At 47.3% G+C, this 15,995-nt stretch overlaps 1 protein-coding gene across 16 annotated transcripts in view; it reads right to left on the bottom strand.

Annotated features, from left to right (window-relative positions):
* Capn13 (calpain 13) overlaps positions 1 to 15,995 on the bottom strand; it is an 88,427-nt gene that overhangs the window by 30,158 nt on the left and 42,274 nt on the right. For all 16 annotated transcript variants that reach the window (XR_015621981.1, XR_015621986.1, XR_015621980.1 and 13 more), the window contains 5 exon segments: positions 11,368 to 11,542; positions 10,505 to 10,579; positions 5,812 to 5,897; positions 1,876 to 1,950; positions 204 to 349 (listed from right to left, as the gene is read on the bottom strand). Coding sequence is in view for 8 of the 16 variants with exons in the window: in XM_087553671.1 (XP_087409797.1) it covers positions 204 to 349; positions 1,876 to 1,950; positions 5,812 to 5,897; positions 10,505 to 10,579; positions 11,368 to 11,542 (557 nt within the window). In the remaining 8 variants the exon portion in view is untranslated.

Raw genomic sequence — 15,995 nt, 5'->3', positions numbered from 1 at the left:
GATTGGCAGGATGTAGGATGCCAGCAGCGATGATTGCCCCGCCCACCCCCATTACTGGCCAGCATCACGTGCTGCAAGGGTAGCTGCCTCTTGCGGCTAACTCCTTTGCTTTCTCATTGGGCCAGATCTAATCAGACACAAGAGTCAGAGAAAATTTGGGATAGGGCTAGGGCTGACAGCTACAGGTCTGGCAGAATGACCACCTGCTGTGTTTCCTGAGATCACTTGGTTCTTAAACCTCATTTGTCGCCAGCTCTCATTGGGTGTGACTCCAGGATCCATAGTGATCGGGAACTGGCTACATATGTACAGGCACGAGAAGTTCTCATGGAAATCTCGACAGGACATCCTGTGGAAAATAGACACACAGTCCAAGTCACCTCTGGCCGTGTCCTCAGTTCCAGCTTCCCATCACTTCGCCAAAGTCTATCTGTGGCACATTCAGTGTCATGCCTTTCTGCCCTGAGACTTTCCTCCACTGTTAGAGAGGACAGTGGTAGAGACAAGTCTGGGTATTGTGTGTCCACCTGGCAAAACCACTTTCCAAACGCATTAATCCAAGTCTTTTTAGGGTCACTGGGGCAAAAGCCATTTTTCTCTGCTCTTGGTCCTTTCAGCTGTTAGCAATCCTGCCTTTGCTCATTGCAAATTCATGGCTGAGGTCTTTAAGGGAACACAGGGATGCCACAGTGAAAATCTGGCCTTATGCTAGGATTAAAATAGAGATATAGGGGAAGATTTGCCCTTCTAATTGACACATGTCTCTGATCCTGAGCGACTCAGAGCCAGGCTTTCTTTCCTTATCTCACTCATGATAAATGTCTTCTTTTTTAAATTATTTAAATTTGTTTTCATACAGTATATTTGACCATGTTCTCATTCCTCCTCCAGTCCCTCCCACCCATCTATCCATCCAACATTATATCCTTTCTCTTTCTCACACAAAAGATGAATACAACAAGAAGGGAAAATCGAAGCAGATATCTAAAAAACAAACAAACGAACAAAAACAAAACAAAAAGTACACCCCCAAGAGGAGTTTATTTTATGGTGGCCTACTACTTTTTGGCATGGGGCCTGCCCTGGCATATGGTTGATATACCCAGCGACACTCCATTGGAAAAAACAGCTTCTTGGTTGAGGGTGGGACTTTGTGTCCGCATCCTCTTCTCAGTGCCGGAATTTTGTCTGGTTTGAACCTTTGTTGGTCCTGCGTGTGCTGCCATAGCCATGCATTCTCAAGTTCTTTTCTTTCTCTCCCCTGTTCTTCAGGGAGTGGCTGAGGTCCCTGCCATACTTATTCTACAGATCTGTCCTAAGGGTTTCTCTTCTTTTTTATATACACATACTAACTTTCCCTGTAATACGTCACTAAGCAAAACAGAGGACCCTCCAAGACATGTCCATCTTCTCTCAGATGTGCACATAAGGCATGGCATGTGCTTTCAAGACATAGAATAATGCATAGCTTCTAGCTAAGGACACTACTGTCCTGCCCAAGGTCAGGCTGGTAGATGCACTTTTGGTTATGCTTTTGGAGCGTGTTATCAAAGCAAAGTGGAGCTGCCGAGTCCCCAGATGATGGAAGACAGGGTGACAATCATATCTCCAAATTAAAACTTCTCATCAACTACACCTTCCCATCAAAATGTCCAGGAGAGCCCAGTATCTCATCTCCAAGATAACCTTCACATCAAGAAGAGGGGACATAATGCCTGCCATTCAAAACTTTTGTGACTTGGTAAAGAGTATAGGTTCCCTCTATGTGGGTCTTTGCAACATTAATTTCCATCCTCATAAACGTTTAAGGGAAGCAGGTGGGTTGGAGGGCTTGGGAAATAAGTACTCCAAACATCCTTAAAGAGGGGTAAATACCAAAACTCGCCGTCATCCTTATTCTCGTACAGCTGGCTTTTCCGTGAGCCATGGGTTTCCCACCACTCCTGGGACCTGGGTATGGATAGAAAGACCAAGAGTGAGCTCTCCCACACTCCTGCCAGAGGCCACAGTGACCTCAAATCACCTGCCGCTTTGGTTATAGTCTACATGTTTTGTGTGAGAGAAAACTCTGATATCTAGCCTCCAGGATCTGTAGTCTATCGTCATGAATGATATCCTCCAGTTCCGTCCATTTCCCTGCTTAATAGCATGGTTTGGCTTTTCTTTATGTTCAGGCAATGCTCCATTATGTATATAGGTCATACTTTGTTTACCAGCTTGTCTGTTGGCAGGTGCCTCGGCTGATCCCATACATGAACAATGGGAAAGGGGCGGGAGGTCGTGAGGGTTGATGAAGTGGGAGAACGATCATAACACATCTCAGACATGTATAAAGGTGCCATAATTGGTATAATTAATGTACATTTATAAAAACCATCTTCTGTCTTCAACCATCATCATCTTCTTCCCTCTCCTATCACCGATCTTGAACACAAGAGCTTTTTGTTGTGTCTACCTCGACAGTATCAAATATCATTCATTTACTGACTCTACCTCCTAGTCCCCTCTCTCCTCCCTCTGTTACCGCAGTCCAGCCCGCTCTTCCCTGAGCACAGCTCTTTCCACTTTCTTCCCTATCCTCCACACTACCACCAAGACTAGCCCTCCAAAGCAGGTGCTTGATCCTGTCACCTCCCCGCTTACGACCTGTTGGTGTCATCCAATCACTCCTTCAGGGAAGGTCAAACTCCTCAAGGAAACCGCAGCCTGTTCCAGCAATCTCTCGAATAGCTTCATGTCCTTAAAGAGGGTTACCTTCAACCCCACACATATACCTCTTTGCTTTCACCATGTCGCTTCTGTGTCAGGAAGACACCTCTCAATGTTGACCTGCCACCTCCTACCCTTCCCTTCTCTTACCTAAAGGGTACCCTGTATGAGAAGCTTGGCTAAAGCTCACCTGCTTCACCCTGAGGCTCTTCCTTTGGGGTCCCGCAGAGCCAACGACCTATGTAGCTACATTGCTTCTTATTTGTCACTTTAGACTCTAGGTGCCCAGAGGGCAGTGGCCTTGCCTTCTGTGTAACCATCCCAGGTATCTAACACACACCATGGCACCTACTCCATGCGATGATTTTGTTTTTTCTCTTTTGCTTAGTTAACTAAACTATAGAGTTGGATGATGTGTTCTAGAAGCAAGGTCTGGGGTGTGATGTCAGACCCTTCTAGGCAAAAGGCAACAGATGTTCTTCGTTCAGCTTGAGCTTCAAAGCCGCAGCAAGCTCCACAGGCTGTAGGCCCCAGAGGCACAAAAGTTTAATGAGATCTTTCCCATAGAGGAGCCCTATATCAAGAGCTCGGGTCACTTCTGTGTCAGGACAGCAAGGAAGAGACCACCACCCAGGCTTCCGGCTGCTGGCTGAGGCAGTCAGATCTGTTATTGTAAAATGGCAATTTTATAATTAAGCGATAATTACATTTTCTGCAGTGTGTAAGGGAAAATAAATGTAGTGTAAATCAATACGCTATTGATTCATGCAAGTTTGCCTTTAAGTGTGTGCGACTGAAATTTCAATTATGGCTGAGATTAGACCATCGGGCTCTTGCCATCCGTCTCCATTCCTACGGAGTGGGGAAGAAATCGACCACCTGCACGGAAAGGGTGATTATGCGGTCCCCTCCGCTTCCTTCTAGCCTGGTTCTGGTGAGAGGGGCTGACCCTTTGCACTCAGGCTGGACACTGCTCTGCTCGAACACTCCTGCTTCGAGGCTCCATTCATGCTCATTCCTGTCAGGTGAATGTCTAAGCTCCAGGACCATTCTCCCCACTCCGTTTCTTTGCTGCAGCCCAGCAGTTTCCTGGCTGGGGGAGGGGTGTCCTACCTAGTGTCTCTTTTGAAGCACATCCTGTGTCTTTGCCACAAGAACACCCCAAGTTCATTGCCATCTGCCATGCTTTCCCTGAATATGCCCACATGCAAGACCTTTTCCTTTTCTGAGCTCTGAGGTCCCTTGTGGCCTTCACAGGTCATGGAAGACCCAAGGGAAATATTAACCATTTTGAGTTTATTACCTCTGCTCACCCCAGGGAACCTGTTGTCAATGGTCTGACTTGTGCTACTCCTGTCAGCCAATCAAAATATCCTTTGGGCCCACAGTCAGCAGCTTGGGGTGCTGGGCATGGAGAACTGGGGACAGCTAAAGGTTACTCAGATTTACTTTAAGACCCATAAAGGATAATCCAGGTCTGGGTGCCCAGGCGTGTTAGCTTAGCTCCTTCAGAGACTGAGGTGAAAGAATGGCAAGTTCAAGGACAGCTTGGGCTACAGAGTGAGTGAAACTTAATCTGAGCAATAAGACAAGACCCAGTTCCACACAGATACTGAAGCGGGCTATAGTAAAGTGGGTAAGAGCTTGCTCGGCAAACATGAGCCCTGTGTGGAAGGAAGAAGAAAAAGACAACGTTAAGAATAAGGTGAGAGAGGAGGAGAAGGGACAGGAATGAAGATGATATCAGGCTAGCTTGGTGCATGACTGCTTTCCCACGTTCCTGTTCCTGTTCCTCCTCCCGTTCTTCAGGGAGTATCTTAGTGCTTCCAGCTGGGCTTATTCTACAGGTTTCTCTTCCTTTCTCCTCCCTTTCCCTCTCCCCCTTCTATTCCTCTCTCCTTCTCTCTCTCTCTCTCTCATCCTCCACCACATATCCCTTCATCTCGCACTATTTCCTGAGAGCCTGTATGGCCAGGCACACACCAGCCCCAGAGCCCACACCGAATCAAGGGGTCTTGCCTCAGCTTGGTCCAGGGAGTCCTGCTGGGATGCTGGCAGCTGGTCCAGCAACACTGGCTGTCTGCCTGTGCCTTCCAGACCTCAGCGCACACACCATATTGATTTTCACTACTTGTTGGGTCCTGTTCTGTTTGTCTGACACACTGCATTTCCTTTCTGATCCTGCTCCTACCCCCGCTGGTAGTGAGGCTGCAGCCGCTGGGCTGGGATGCTTTTTAGAGGTGTGCACAGATCTGGAGCAGAATGTGACAGGCCCAGTCCCACTGGTCACCAAGAGAAGCCAATCAAGCATTGCTGCCTCTGTCCTTCTATTGAATTTCCCTCTCGGTTGCCCTGGCACTGGGGACTGCCATGGGAGGAAGAGGAGATAAGAGGGACATGGGAGGCACAAAGACAAATATTGAATGTTCTCCTCATAAGAGGAAGCTATGGCAATACGTTTAATTGTTCACAGCAGGCAGTAGGGCACCAGAGGTCAGGCTATGGCAGCTGAGAACGACCAGTCCAAAACCTGGGGGAAGTTGCTGAGTGGATACTCATAGGGGTGTTGAAGACCTAGCTAGTCAGCAGCTCCCACCACAAGCAAGGAGCATTGTGGTATAGGTACACTGAGCCCATATCAAGGGTCAGGATGAGCATCTGAGCTCTACCTGGCATGAAGCCAACTCTGAGCTGATCTGTGGCATCATCAGATCTGGGCCCAAGGAATCCCTTCCAGGAAGGATGCTTTTATTCTCCAGCTGTCTCTTCCCAAGGGGAAGCTTGGCTCCCATCCTGCCTCTCACCCTCTTTGCTAATCTTGGGTGCATGAGTTCTCAAAGATTTTTGGAAGACAGACACAGGGTTTTACCATTTGTATACACATCAGAGCACACACCTAATCCAGTGTACATTTTGTGACACATATATGATAGGTGTCTAATAGATGCCTAAAAAATGATATTCTGCGTGTATAAGTGTGCCCACAGCTATAACCAGTGATGAACTGGCCAGCCCTGGAGTGAGGATTGCAGTGGGCTATCCAGACCCTGCCCACCTTCTCAGTGAAGAATCTCCACTTGCCCATGTTCCCAGCACTCATACCCATCTCCCCAGCGGCCTCTCCATTCTGTGTTGCCCCAGGGGTTCCAAAGGCGGATGATTTCTTCCCAGCCCCTCCGGTACTGAATCTGTAAGGAAGGAAGAACAGGAAAAGCAATAGTCACGGCTCTCTGGCAAAAGTGGGCAGAGAGCTGAAGTATGAATGCGGCTGCTTTTACCTCCCAGGACTAATTTAACTTCTGACCTCATTTGGCTGCAGCCAGGAGAAAAATGAAAGAAAGAAAAAAATCAATGTCTCCCTTGCTGCCTGCATAGAGTTGGAATGAGAAAGGGAATGAGAAGAGAGGCAGGAGATGAAAAGGACCCTTGTTTTGCTCAGACCCCAGAAGGTGCAGGGGTAGCTCCGTTACATTGGGTGCTGTCTTCTGGAACTGGGTGAATTCAGATTTAACTGCAGATGCCTAGCATGGGATGCTGAATTTGGCTCTAGGGGAGGAGCTGTAGGTCCCCTGCTTCTCTAGTCTGTCACACAGAAGGTGTCTCTATCCCACCTGCCCAGTGTGCATCCCTGCCAGCTTTCCACCTGGGACTGTAGTGCAGTCTTGTGAGTGAGAGTCCTATGTGAGGAAGACAGAGACATCTTTGGAGCTAGGGTAGCCAAGGCTAGCCCTTTTCATTCCACATCTTACCCCTGACTAGATACCCCAGTCTTTGAGAAGGTGGCCTCTAATAACCTAGATCTCCCTTCTTCGTCCTTACTGCCAACATGCAGGGTATCACTTCTAGTTAAAGGGTGGGACTCTGGGGACATCCGAACAAAGAACAACAAACCATTAATTAGCTCACACTTCTGGGAGCCAGGGGTCCTCAGCCTGGAGATGGGAACCAAAACATGACTGAGTTGTATCTGGGCTATTGATCCATGCTAATACTGTCTAAGGAGATGGAAGGCCCACGGAAGGAGGGAGCTGCCCACCGACTCCATGGTAGAGGCTGCCGAGAAAATGAACGGCCTATTACTGGGCAAGGAGAAACTGTGCAGATGTCCCACCCAGCCAACTTTCTCTCAGTTCTCTGGGGTGGGTACTTTTACAGTCTAAGCCTTGCAGAGGAAGAAACAGAATTATAGAGGTGAAGCAATTTTTGCGAGACTACCGAGTAGGCAAGCGGCAGGCAAAGGGAGAATTCCCATCCTAGCGGCTGTCAGTCCTTTAGGCCTAGGCTCTACATTTTGGAATTAGATATGGATAAAGACATGTGGCTGTGTCCTTGGCCTTGGATATAACCCTGGAGTCATCATGCTTAGGCCCATGTGACCATTGACAGGTACAGCTCTGGAGACGCAGCATGGCACATAACCTGGGACTTCGCTTAGAAAAGGTCTTTTGTGTTTCTTTCCAGGTCTGCCCCATGTCTCACCAGGATGCACCAGAAGGTTTGCAGTTTCTCCAGATGGCAGAGGCTCCTGGCACACACCTAGGCTTTCATCCTCTCTGACCTACCCCAAGCCTATCCTCAGCTGTCAGCATCTGCTGATACCCACCGAGCAGGGGCATGAGAAACGGTCACCTGGTGTGCTGCAAAGCTCGACGGGCCCCATTTGGTGCCCGGTGGAGTCAGGGGCTCAGTTGGGCATAGGGAGGAGATGGAGCCTATGATTCAGAGGGCTTAGAGCAGGGCTAAATGAGGCATGCAGATAAACACTCACCCCTTGGCCCAGGGGAGTTGCCAGCAGAGCTAGGTGCATAATAAAAAATGCCAATTTCATTTATCTTCCTGTCTGGGTCCTGCCTGAGGGAGGACGAGCAGATTAAAAAGCACACTACATTTACAGGCTGGTTTAATCTTAGCACTTGTGGCTCTGAGTTATAGCCTTTTTGCTCCCGACGGGAAGGGAGTCTCTAACAAAGTCAAATCCCTGAGCCTGTGTGTCCTTTATGCTGTTGCCCAATTGATGGCTAAGTTGGCTGTGGCTGGGGCTTTGAGGTCATGTTCAGAGCTAAGGCCACTGGTAGGGATAAAAATGGGCTGGCTCATGCCTCCATTGGTTTGACCATTCTCCTGATCTTAGCCAGCCTTTTCAGCAAAGATGTCGCTGGACAAGAAGTACCCCAGGCTATCTATTCTAAACAGCAGCTCCTTAGATGTATTTTCTCTAATGAAGACTAGTTCCATTGACTATTAATAGTTCTATGCCAGAAAAAAAAAAGTGGTTTCATTTTAATGGTTGATTAAAACCAAGCGGCACCAGTGCAGGCATTCTCAGAGCCTTTAAACTATTAATGTTCACTGCATCTGCAGGAGGCAGAGATTCTGAGATGCATCCTCCACATGTATTAGTTTGCACACCACGTCTCCTGAAGGTGATGTGAGATGTGCTCAGAAAGGCAGAGCAGGAGTCTATAGGCCACGTGGTCCTGGTCATCTGTCATCCCAGGTGCTCTGTTCAGGCCACTCTCATCACAGCACACATACCAATCACTGATCACAGCTCTCTTTCTCCAATTCTGTAATCAAATATCAAAGTCTTGTCAACATAGAAACCCAGATGGCATGGCTGAGTGATCACAGTTGCCACATGAGATAAACTTTATTTGTAAACCTAAGACTTGTCCACATCTGGGATAGCGGGGCTAGAGGAAATAGGATGTCCACGCGTGTCCAGTGTGATGCTAGTATTGACTGTCAACACTGACAGTTCACAGAGGTGGTTGGGAGGATAGAGGAGAGAGTCTGATGCACAGTTCTAAGGACTGGAGTCTGCAGCCTCCATGAGCTTGCTCAGGGAAATGCCTTCTAGAACTCTCTCATGTATTCTGTGGTAGAAGAATAGCAGTATCATCTTCTCAGGCCAAGGGCAAATGCATTCCTTCATGCATGCAATTGCATTCATCCATTAGACAAGCATTTATTACACGCCCACTGTCTTCAGTATATTGGTGCTGGTTTACCTGTTTGGAGGCAGGTAGAGGACAGAGGAGTCCCATACTGTGAACTAGGGCATGAAACATTAGGGCAACTGGTTTTATTTTGATGGATGGGAGAGATAGATTGGCAGAGAATAGGTAGGACAATTTGAGGTGGCCATAAAGAACACTTGACATTCTGCATTCTCTAGTTCATAGGCACCGCTGGGGTATCTGCCTTGGAGTTTAGAACTCTTGTCTCTTAGGGCACAGAAGCCATGTTTGATCTCAAGAGTAGTAAGGAATGAAGTAACAGGGAATGCTGTGGAAAACCTTTGGGTAGATGAGGAAATGCCACTACACAGGTGTTTGATGACTGCAGATGCCAACTGGGGAAGCCAAGTGCCAGGCAGCTGTCTCACATGTCACCATCTTTGTGACCTTCAGAAAGATGTTTCTCCCATCAGCTTTCAGCTTCATCATTTTAGAATGGGGGAAGCTGGACGCTGGTAGTGTTTTCTAGATGGATCATACTTTATCCAGAAACCACACACATTTTCGTTCATTTGTAGTGAGTTCTCCAATAGACTGCCCTTCTCCCCCATGGAGCCAAAAAACATCTGAGCAGAGAGAAGCAGCCGGACTCCTTCGAGCCTCCTTCAAGTCACTGTATGGCTGGGAGATTAAATGTAAGCCAATGAGGTATGTGTGCGAGCACATTTATGTGTGCACACACGTGCACACATGTGTGCATATGCGCATAGGGAGTGGATGTCTTATTGTCCACTATAGAGAACAAAGAATGGCTCCTGACCTCTTTTTCTTTCCAAGCTACAAGACAAGGGTACAGAATGTGTCTTGAACTCACAGGTAGAATCTGCTACTCTGGGTGTTAGGTTACCCATAGGCTCATATATTTGAATAACTGGACCCTAATTAGTGGGACCATTTGAGAAGGATTAGGAGGTGTGGCCTTGCTGGAAGAGGTGTGTCACTGGAGATAGGTTTAAGGGTTTAAAAACCTACATCAGTTTCATTCTCAGTCTCTCTCTCTCTCCTCTCTCTCCCTCCCTCTCTGTCTCTCTGTCTCTGTCTCTCTCTCTCTTTCTGTTTCTCCCTCTCTCTCTGTCTCTCTCTCTGTGTCTGTCTCTCTCTCTTTCTGTTTCTCCCTCTGTCTCTGTCTCTGTCTCTGTCTCTGTCTCTGTCTCTCTCTCTCTCTCTCTCTCTCACACACACACACACACACACACACACACACACACACACACACACCACGGATCAGTAAGAAAAGCTCTCAGTTACTGTTCTAGCACTGTGCCCGTCTGATTCTCATCATGATGATCATGTTATAGCCTTCTAAAACCAAGCAAGCCCCAGTTAAACACTTTCTTTTCTAGAGTTGCCTTGGTCATAATGTCTCTTCACAGCAATGGAACAGTGACTAAGACACCCACTGACCCAGAATAACCTGCTTACCCAAGAGAGAAACAAATGTCGTCTTGTTTAAGCTTAGAGGATCTGTCTTCTATCAGTTTGGTTTATATGTCACAAATGAAATGAGTTTCAAGACAGTCAACCTCTCTATTGATTGATCCTAACTCTCTATGGTGTAGATCCCACTCTATGCTCACATCATAGAAAGCAAAGACATAGAGGAAGAAGGACCCTAGGCACCATAACATTGGAGAAGGAATTGAGACTGCTGGTGGTGGAAGCTATAGGGTGAGAGTAAGAAATACTCTTGTTAGCTACTGGCCTTGCTGCAGGCATCTGATTCTGGCTCCTGTGTAGAGGAACTCAGAGGACAGATACTAGACCGGCATGGTTACCTTCTCAGCTCCAGTCACTGTGTATGCATGCTGGCTCACCAGCCCATTCTCCATAACCTCGGACTCTTCTGTCAGCTGCAGAAAGGAAGAACAGAGTTCTTTGGAGACATTCAGACAGTAGCACAACTGAATTAGTGAGCCACCACCCAGCAAGAAAGGGGTGTGTGTGTGTGTGTGTGTGTGTGTGTGTGTGTGTGTGTGTTACTATGAGTTACAACTGGAGGCTATTGGGTAAGAGGTCTCAATATTTCATGGCCAGGAGCTACCCACCCCACTGACTATGAAACTCATGGGGCTCTGAGGACAAGTACTAATTGCTCCACTGATCATTTGTCATGAGCAAGACATAGCAAAACCCATGTCAGTAGGGTCTCCTAGACTCAACAACATCCCTCTGCAAGGAATGGTGTGACTTGGCCAATGTTTAAGAGAACAGGAAGTATCATTTAGACAGGGAGCCAGCTGTTTTAGAACAGACTCAAATAATTTGGATGTTATGTAACCTATGAGACCTGCTACTTCTATGACTGGTGAGAATCGGGGCTCTTTATAAATATAAAGAAAATACAGTGGAGCCACTATGGTTGCTGTGGTTGCTTTCTCTAACCTGGCCATCCTTCTGGTCACTCTGGGTCACATGCTGCTCCTGGTCAGAAGGGAGCAATATGGAAGGATTTGGTGGTCAGCTGCATTCAGATTGTGCACTGTAGCTGTGTGACTCTGAAACTTCACTTAGTTTCTCTGAGCTCATTTCCTTGTCTATGATATGAATTTGGAATCCCTGCCTCAGAGAGAAGATATAGATGGACACTTCTAGGTGAAGAAAAAACTGCTGGGTACCAAGGAAGCCCCCATCTACTCACCCACTTTGGGGTGGCACAGGCCACCATTGAGCCTGTCTGGACTGCGGTCTTCACTACCATCAATAGGTCAGAGGGAGAGGAGTGCAGGTTGATCCTGGTGACCACTCCTCCTGTGAGGTCCACCAGCGCATCAGGAAGGTAGCCATAGTGTAATTGGGAATATGAGCCTAGCAGCCTGGGGAGGGGGAGGTCAGGTTATTCCTGGAGCAAGAGCTTGCGCATCAACCCTGTACATGTTCCCTATTTGAAGGACGTCTCCATCTACAGACCTGATTCTCACCATCAAAGAACTCACAATTAACAAACCCAAGTTCAACCTAGCAATGAGCAGCCTTTGTTCTCACTCTGGGAAAACTGATCCAGAGCTCTTGCTTTTATAATGCCCCTCCTCTTCATGGAAATCAGGAGGGAGAAAGGCATTAGTGAAGTCAGCACAGGAAGAGATAAGTCTGGGCATACATACCCTTAGATCTCTACTCTAAATACCTCTCCCACTCCCACAGCCTTTGGCCTTCTGCCTCTGTGTTTGTACCTCAGAAATACCTAGGTTCATTTCCTCAGCCTTGCTTTCTTCCTGCTTTTACTTTTCACCAATTGAACCCTGATCATCATTCCCTAGCTTGTGATGGCAGGGCTTTGCTTAGCAATTCTGAGCCTGTTTCACGACTCTATCACACACTATCAAGGTTCCATCCTTGGCTCCCCATCACAAGCTCTCAACACCTGGAAGGAATCGGTTTTTTCTCAGGCTTCCTTTGCTTATTGGAGGAGCAAGACATTTACATATGCCTCACTGAGTTAAGCATCATTAGCAAATATGGGCAGCATAGAGAAGGATCTCTGGCCAGCATCATGAGGCACAACGGTCTTTGTCTCCTCCTCCCTGCTCCAGATCTATTCCGTCCTCTACATCAGCACTTGGCATCAGGACATAATCTCTTTAGAAGGGCTTGTCAATGATCACATGTCAATGACCTCCTAAGGTATCTATTTGCTACAAGAACAGATAAATAACATGGGAGGAGACAAGCCGATCCCAGCCTAGGTGACCTCGACTCTGAGTTGAGGTTCACACAGGTAAAGAGAATGTCAAGGGTATTTGTAGGAGGAAATATCAAATTGGAGAAGCTTCTGGAGCCTGTGGATGGATGGATGGATCTAGAAGGGTAGACAGTGGGGCTGGAAGAAGTCTGTGGTCACTGGGAGAAAAGGCACTGGAACAATTACTAAAGTTGGGGCCAGAGTGTCAGACTCTCAGTGGTGAATTGTAGGTTCCTGAACTACAGTCTTGGCAAGTCTGTGGGCAGTCTCCCAAATGTAGGAGCCTCCCTCTGTCCCTGCCAGATCCCTGTGCAACTGTCTCCCATTGGAAAGCAGATGCCAAGACTGTCATGAGTGATGATCCTACCCATGTTTCTTTTCCTCGACTACCATAAAATAAAATGAGAGTCCAGTCCTGGGGCCATTCTCCCTCCTGTCTATAACAAGGTATTTGAATTGGAGATGACCCTTCCTATTTTGTTTTTGGATTTGCTACTAGATATGGTAGGGTGAACTGGGTCACACTGGGACCCCAGACACTCCTCTCTCAACCTCTTTCTACCTCAGCCACTGGCCACTCTCTTCCTCAAACTACATAGAGTGCCAGCAAAACCATGTCAGCAAATATGGGTCATGTGGCCACTGTGTCCCAGACACACATGCCAAGGGTGGCTTAGAAAACTTACTAAGGAAACCTAAGAATCTACAGACCAAAAGAGCAAATCTACAGGGACACTCATGTGACACTTACCCACATTGTTTAAAATAAGTTCTGATCTTATCCCTCCCTCACCTCCCTGTGACCCTAGGCTCTGATTGGCTTGAAAGTCTTTATCTCTGAAGTGTTTGCTCAGCCAATGGCATAGGTTCCCTTTAATCAGGGCTATGCCCACCTAGGTCTGAAGACTTGGCTGTTAATGTCACATGTCCTTATTGAGGACAGCAAATTTCACAAGGACCATTCCAGAATCTGTTAGTACTTTACTGTACACTCCATCCTGACTGTGATCCCTTCCAGCTCTAAGCAGAATCCACAAGGTGGTTGCTCCACAGAAGCACCTGGGGGTTTTGACCCCTCTTCACTGAGGTACCCCATCTTGTTGGCTCTGGGATTTATATGAGATCTGTTACCTACATTATTCTGCTGTTACCACATGCAATGGAAGGGCTCCCAGTCTATTCTGCCACAGTCAGCACCCCTCCTCATGTCTTTCGGATCCTTCTCTCAGTGTTTGTCTTCCATGACTGCAAAGCCTGTCCCAATAGCAGTAGTAGGGTATTTTGACAAGGAACTTTTTCACAAATGCAAGCTTATGGATCCTTCTGAGCTGACAGGGAATAGGAGGGAAGGAGGGAGGGAAGAAGAGAAAGAGAGAGAGAGAGAATGAGAGAGACAGATGAAGAGAGAGACAGGGAAAGAAACACAGAGGACAGATGAAGTGAGAGATAGAGAAAGAGAGAAACAGGCAAAGAGAGACAGAGAGATAGATACAAAGGGAGACAGAGAAAGAGAAACAGAGAGAGATGAAGACAGAAAGAGTGAGAGGTGCTCACCACACAGCTGTCACTTTTCTTTGTCACCTGAACTTGAGGAATTCTGAGTGAGCCTTGTCCTATCCCTCACTTCACATCATCTTGGGGAAACGACTCTCTTCACGCTTTGAAAGAAGAATTTAGGTGTCTAAGCCTCAGCCCTACAGGAGACTGAGTTGCTGAAATTTTTACCCACAGACAGTGCAATGTCTGATATGAAGCCTGACAGATCTTGTCCCAATCTCCTTAATCTCCAAACATGATTGCTCTGCCTGACACTTGGATGATCTGATTAATTTACTTCCAGACTCCCCAGCATGGTGTTAAGTAGGAGTTGGGAGTCCACATGTTCACTGGGCTGTTTCTATGACCTCAGAGGGCGAGTGGCCTCTTACAGAGACAGCTGTGCTCTCCACGTTTGTGTGGGGGTCCCTGTGTCAGACACCAAATCAGAAGACCAATCTCCTCCTGTGGCACTGATAACATCAAGAACTGGCAGAAAGAAAGTAACTTCAGAGGTAGGTGTTGGCTCAGCTTGGTCCGGACCACTGTGTGACTTTGGGCAAGCAATGTACCCTCACTGAGCCTTAGTTTTCTTATTCCTTCACAAGAGGGAGGACTCAATATTCACAGAGGCCTCTACTAGCTCTCTGGCTCTGCAATCCAGCCTTCGCTTGTGTGTTCTGTAACTCTCCTCCTTGGGTTGGTGGGTGTGGGGGCAAAGCTTTTAAATAGCTTTAATAGTTTGAAACGTTTTATCCCCATCTAGATTTCTTTAGGCGGTAGAATGTGAGATTTGGGCCTAGTCTTCCATTTCCTTTCAAGCTGAATGATTGCTTTAGGTCGGCCATTTAACAAAATGGGGTCAAAGTCATCACTTCCGTCTTCGAGCCTTCTAATTCTCCCAGTGAAGCACCAGGCTACCTCTTTGTATATAGGGGGAGAAATGAGGCCCACAAGTGATAAGAGTGGGATCTATCCTGGAAAGATAATGGCATTGTTTGTGTAAGTAGCTTAGCAGTGAATTAACCTCCCAGAACGCCTGCTCTGGTTCAACAGCCCTGGCTATTATCTGGCCTTCTTTTTCCAATACGAATGCACAACTCCTTTCAACAATAGAAGAGAGAAACAACTTTAGTTTTTCACAAATTGCCTTTAAAAGAAAGAAAGACAGAATACACGTAAAGAGGTCCGGAGGAACATCTTCATCTAGATTGTGAACCCAGCCAGGCTGCAGCCCTGTGGCATGGAGTACCAGGCATGTGACTAAGGGATCAAGGGATTCAAATGCTTGTATCTATGGTCTCAGGATGGCTTGGAGGCTCAGCTTCTTCTTGGGTGAATGTGGACCCTTTCAACCCTACAACCCTTTCTTCTGTTCCTTTTCTCCTCAAGTATGTGGGTTGCCTGGATGATTCCCTGCCTCCCTCTGTGAAGTGTTGTTCTCTATGTGTCTGCTTACATAATCCCCTCTGTCCTTCTGTGAAGTGTTGCTTTCTATGTCTGTGCCCATGCCATCCTGGGGAAAGTCTTGTCCACAGCTCCTGTTCACAGGGCTCTGTGCCCACTGAGCCCTGGACAAGGTTGAGAAAGCCAGTGGGGGCCCAATATTGCCTCTGCAACTGAAATCCTTAAAGGAACAGGAGATAGGGTCAAAGAAGACTGAAGCCAGAGCCAGAGAGCCAGAGTCAGAGAGAGAGAGAGAGAGAGAGAGAGAGAGAGAGAGAGAGAAACAAAGAGATAGACAAAGAGAAAAACAGAGACAGAGACAGAAAGGCAGGGACAGAGACAGAGACATACAAAGAGACAGATAGAGATAGAGAGACAGACAGAGAAGCCATGAGGCCAAGCTCTTCTATGAGGTGCAAGAAGCAGAGTATTTTGAGGAAGGTGAAGTTAGTGGAAGGGGCAAAGATGAGACTGGGAATCAGGCAGACTGCTGGGCTCCTTTCTTCCTTCCTTCCTTCCTTCCTTCCTTCCTTCCTTCCTTCCTTCCTTCTTTCCTTCCTTCCTTTCCTTCCTTCCTTCCTCCCTTTATTCATTTTTTTCTGTCT

This window comes from Rattus norvegicus, chromosome 6 (genome assembly GCF_021556685.1).
Source record: "Rattus norvegicus strain SHRSP/BbbUtx chromosome 6, alternate assembly SHRSP_T2T, whole genome shotgun sequence".
Taxonomy (NCBI): Eukaryota; Metazoa; Chordata; class Mammalia; order Rodentia; family Muridae; genus Rattus; species Rattus norvegicus.
The sequence above is the reverse complement of the archived record's forward strand: the minus strand, read 5'-3'. Positions and strand labels throughout refer to the sequence as shown.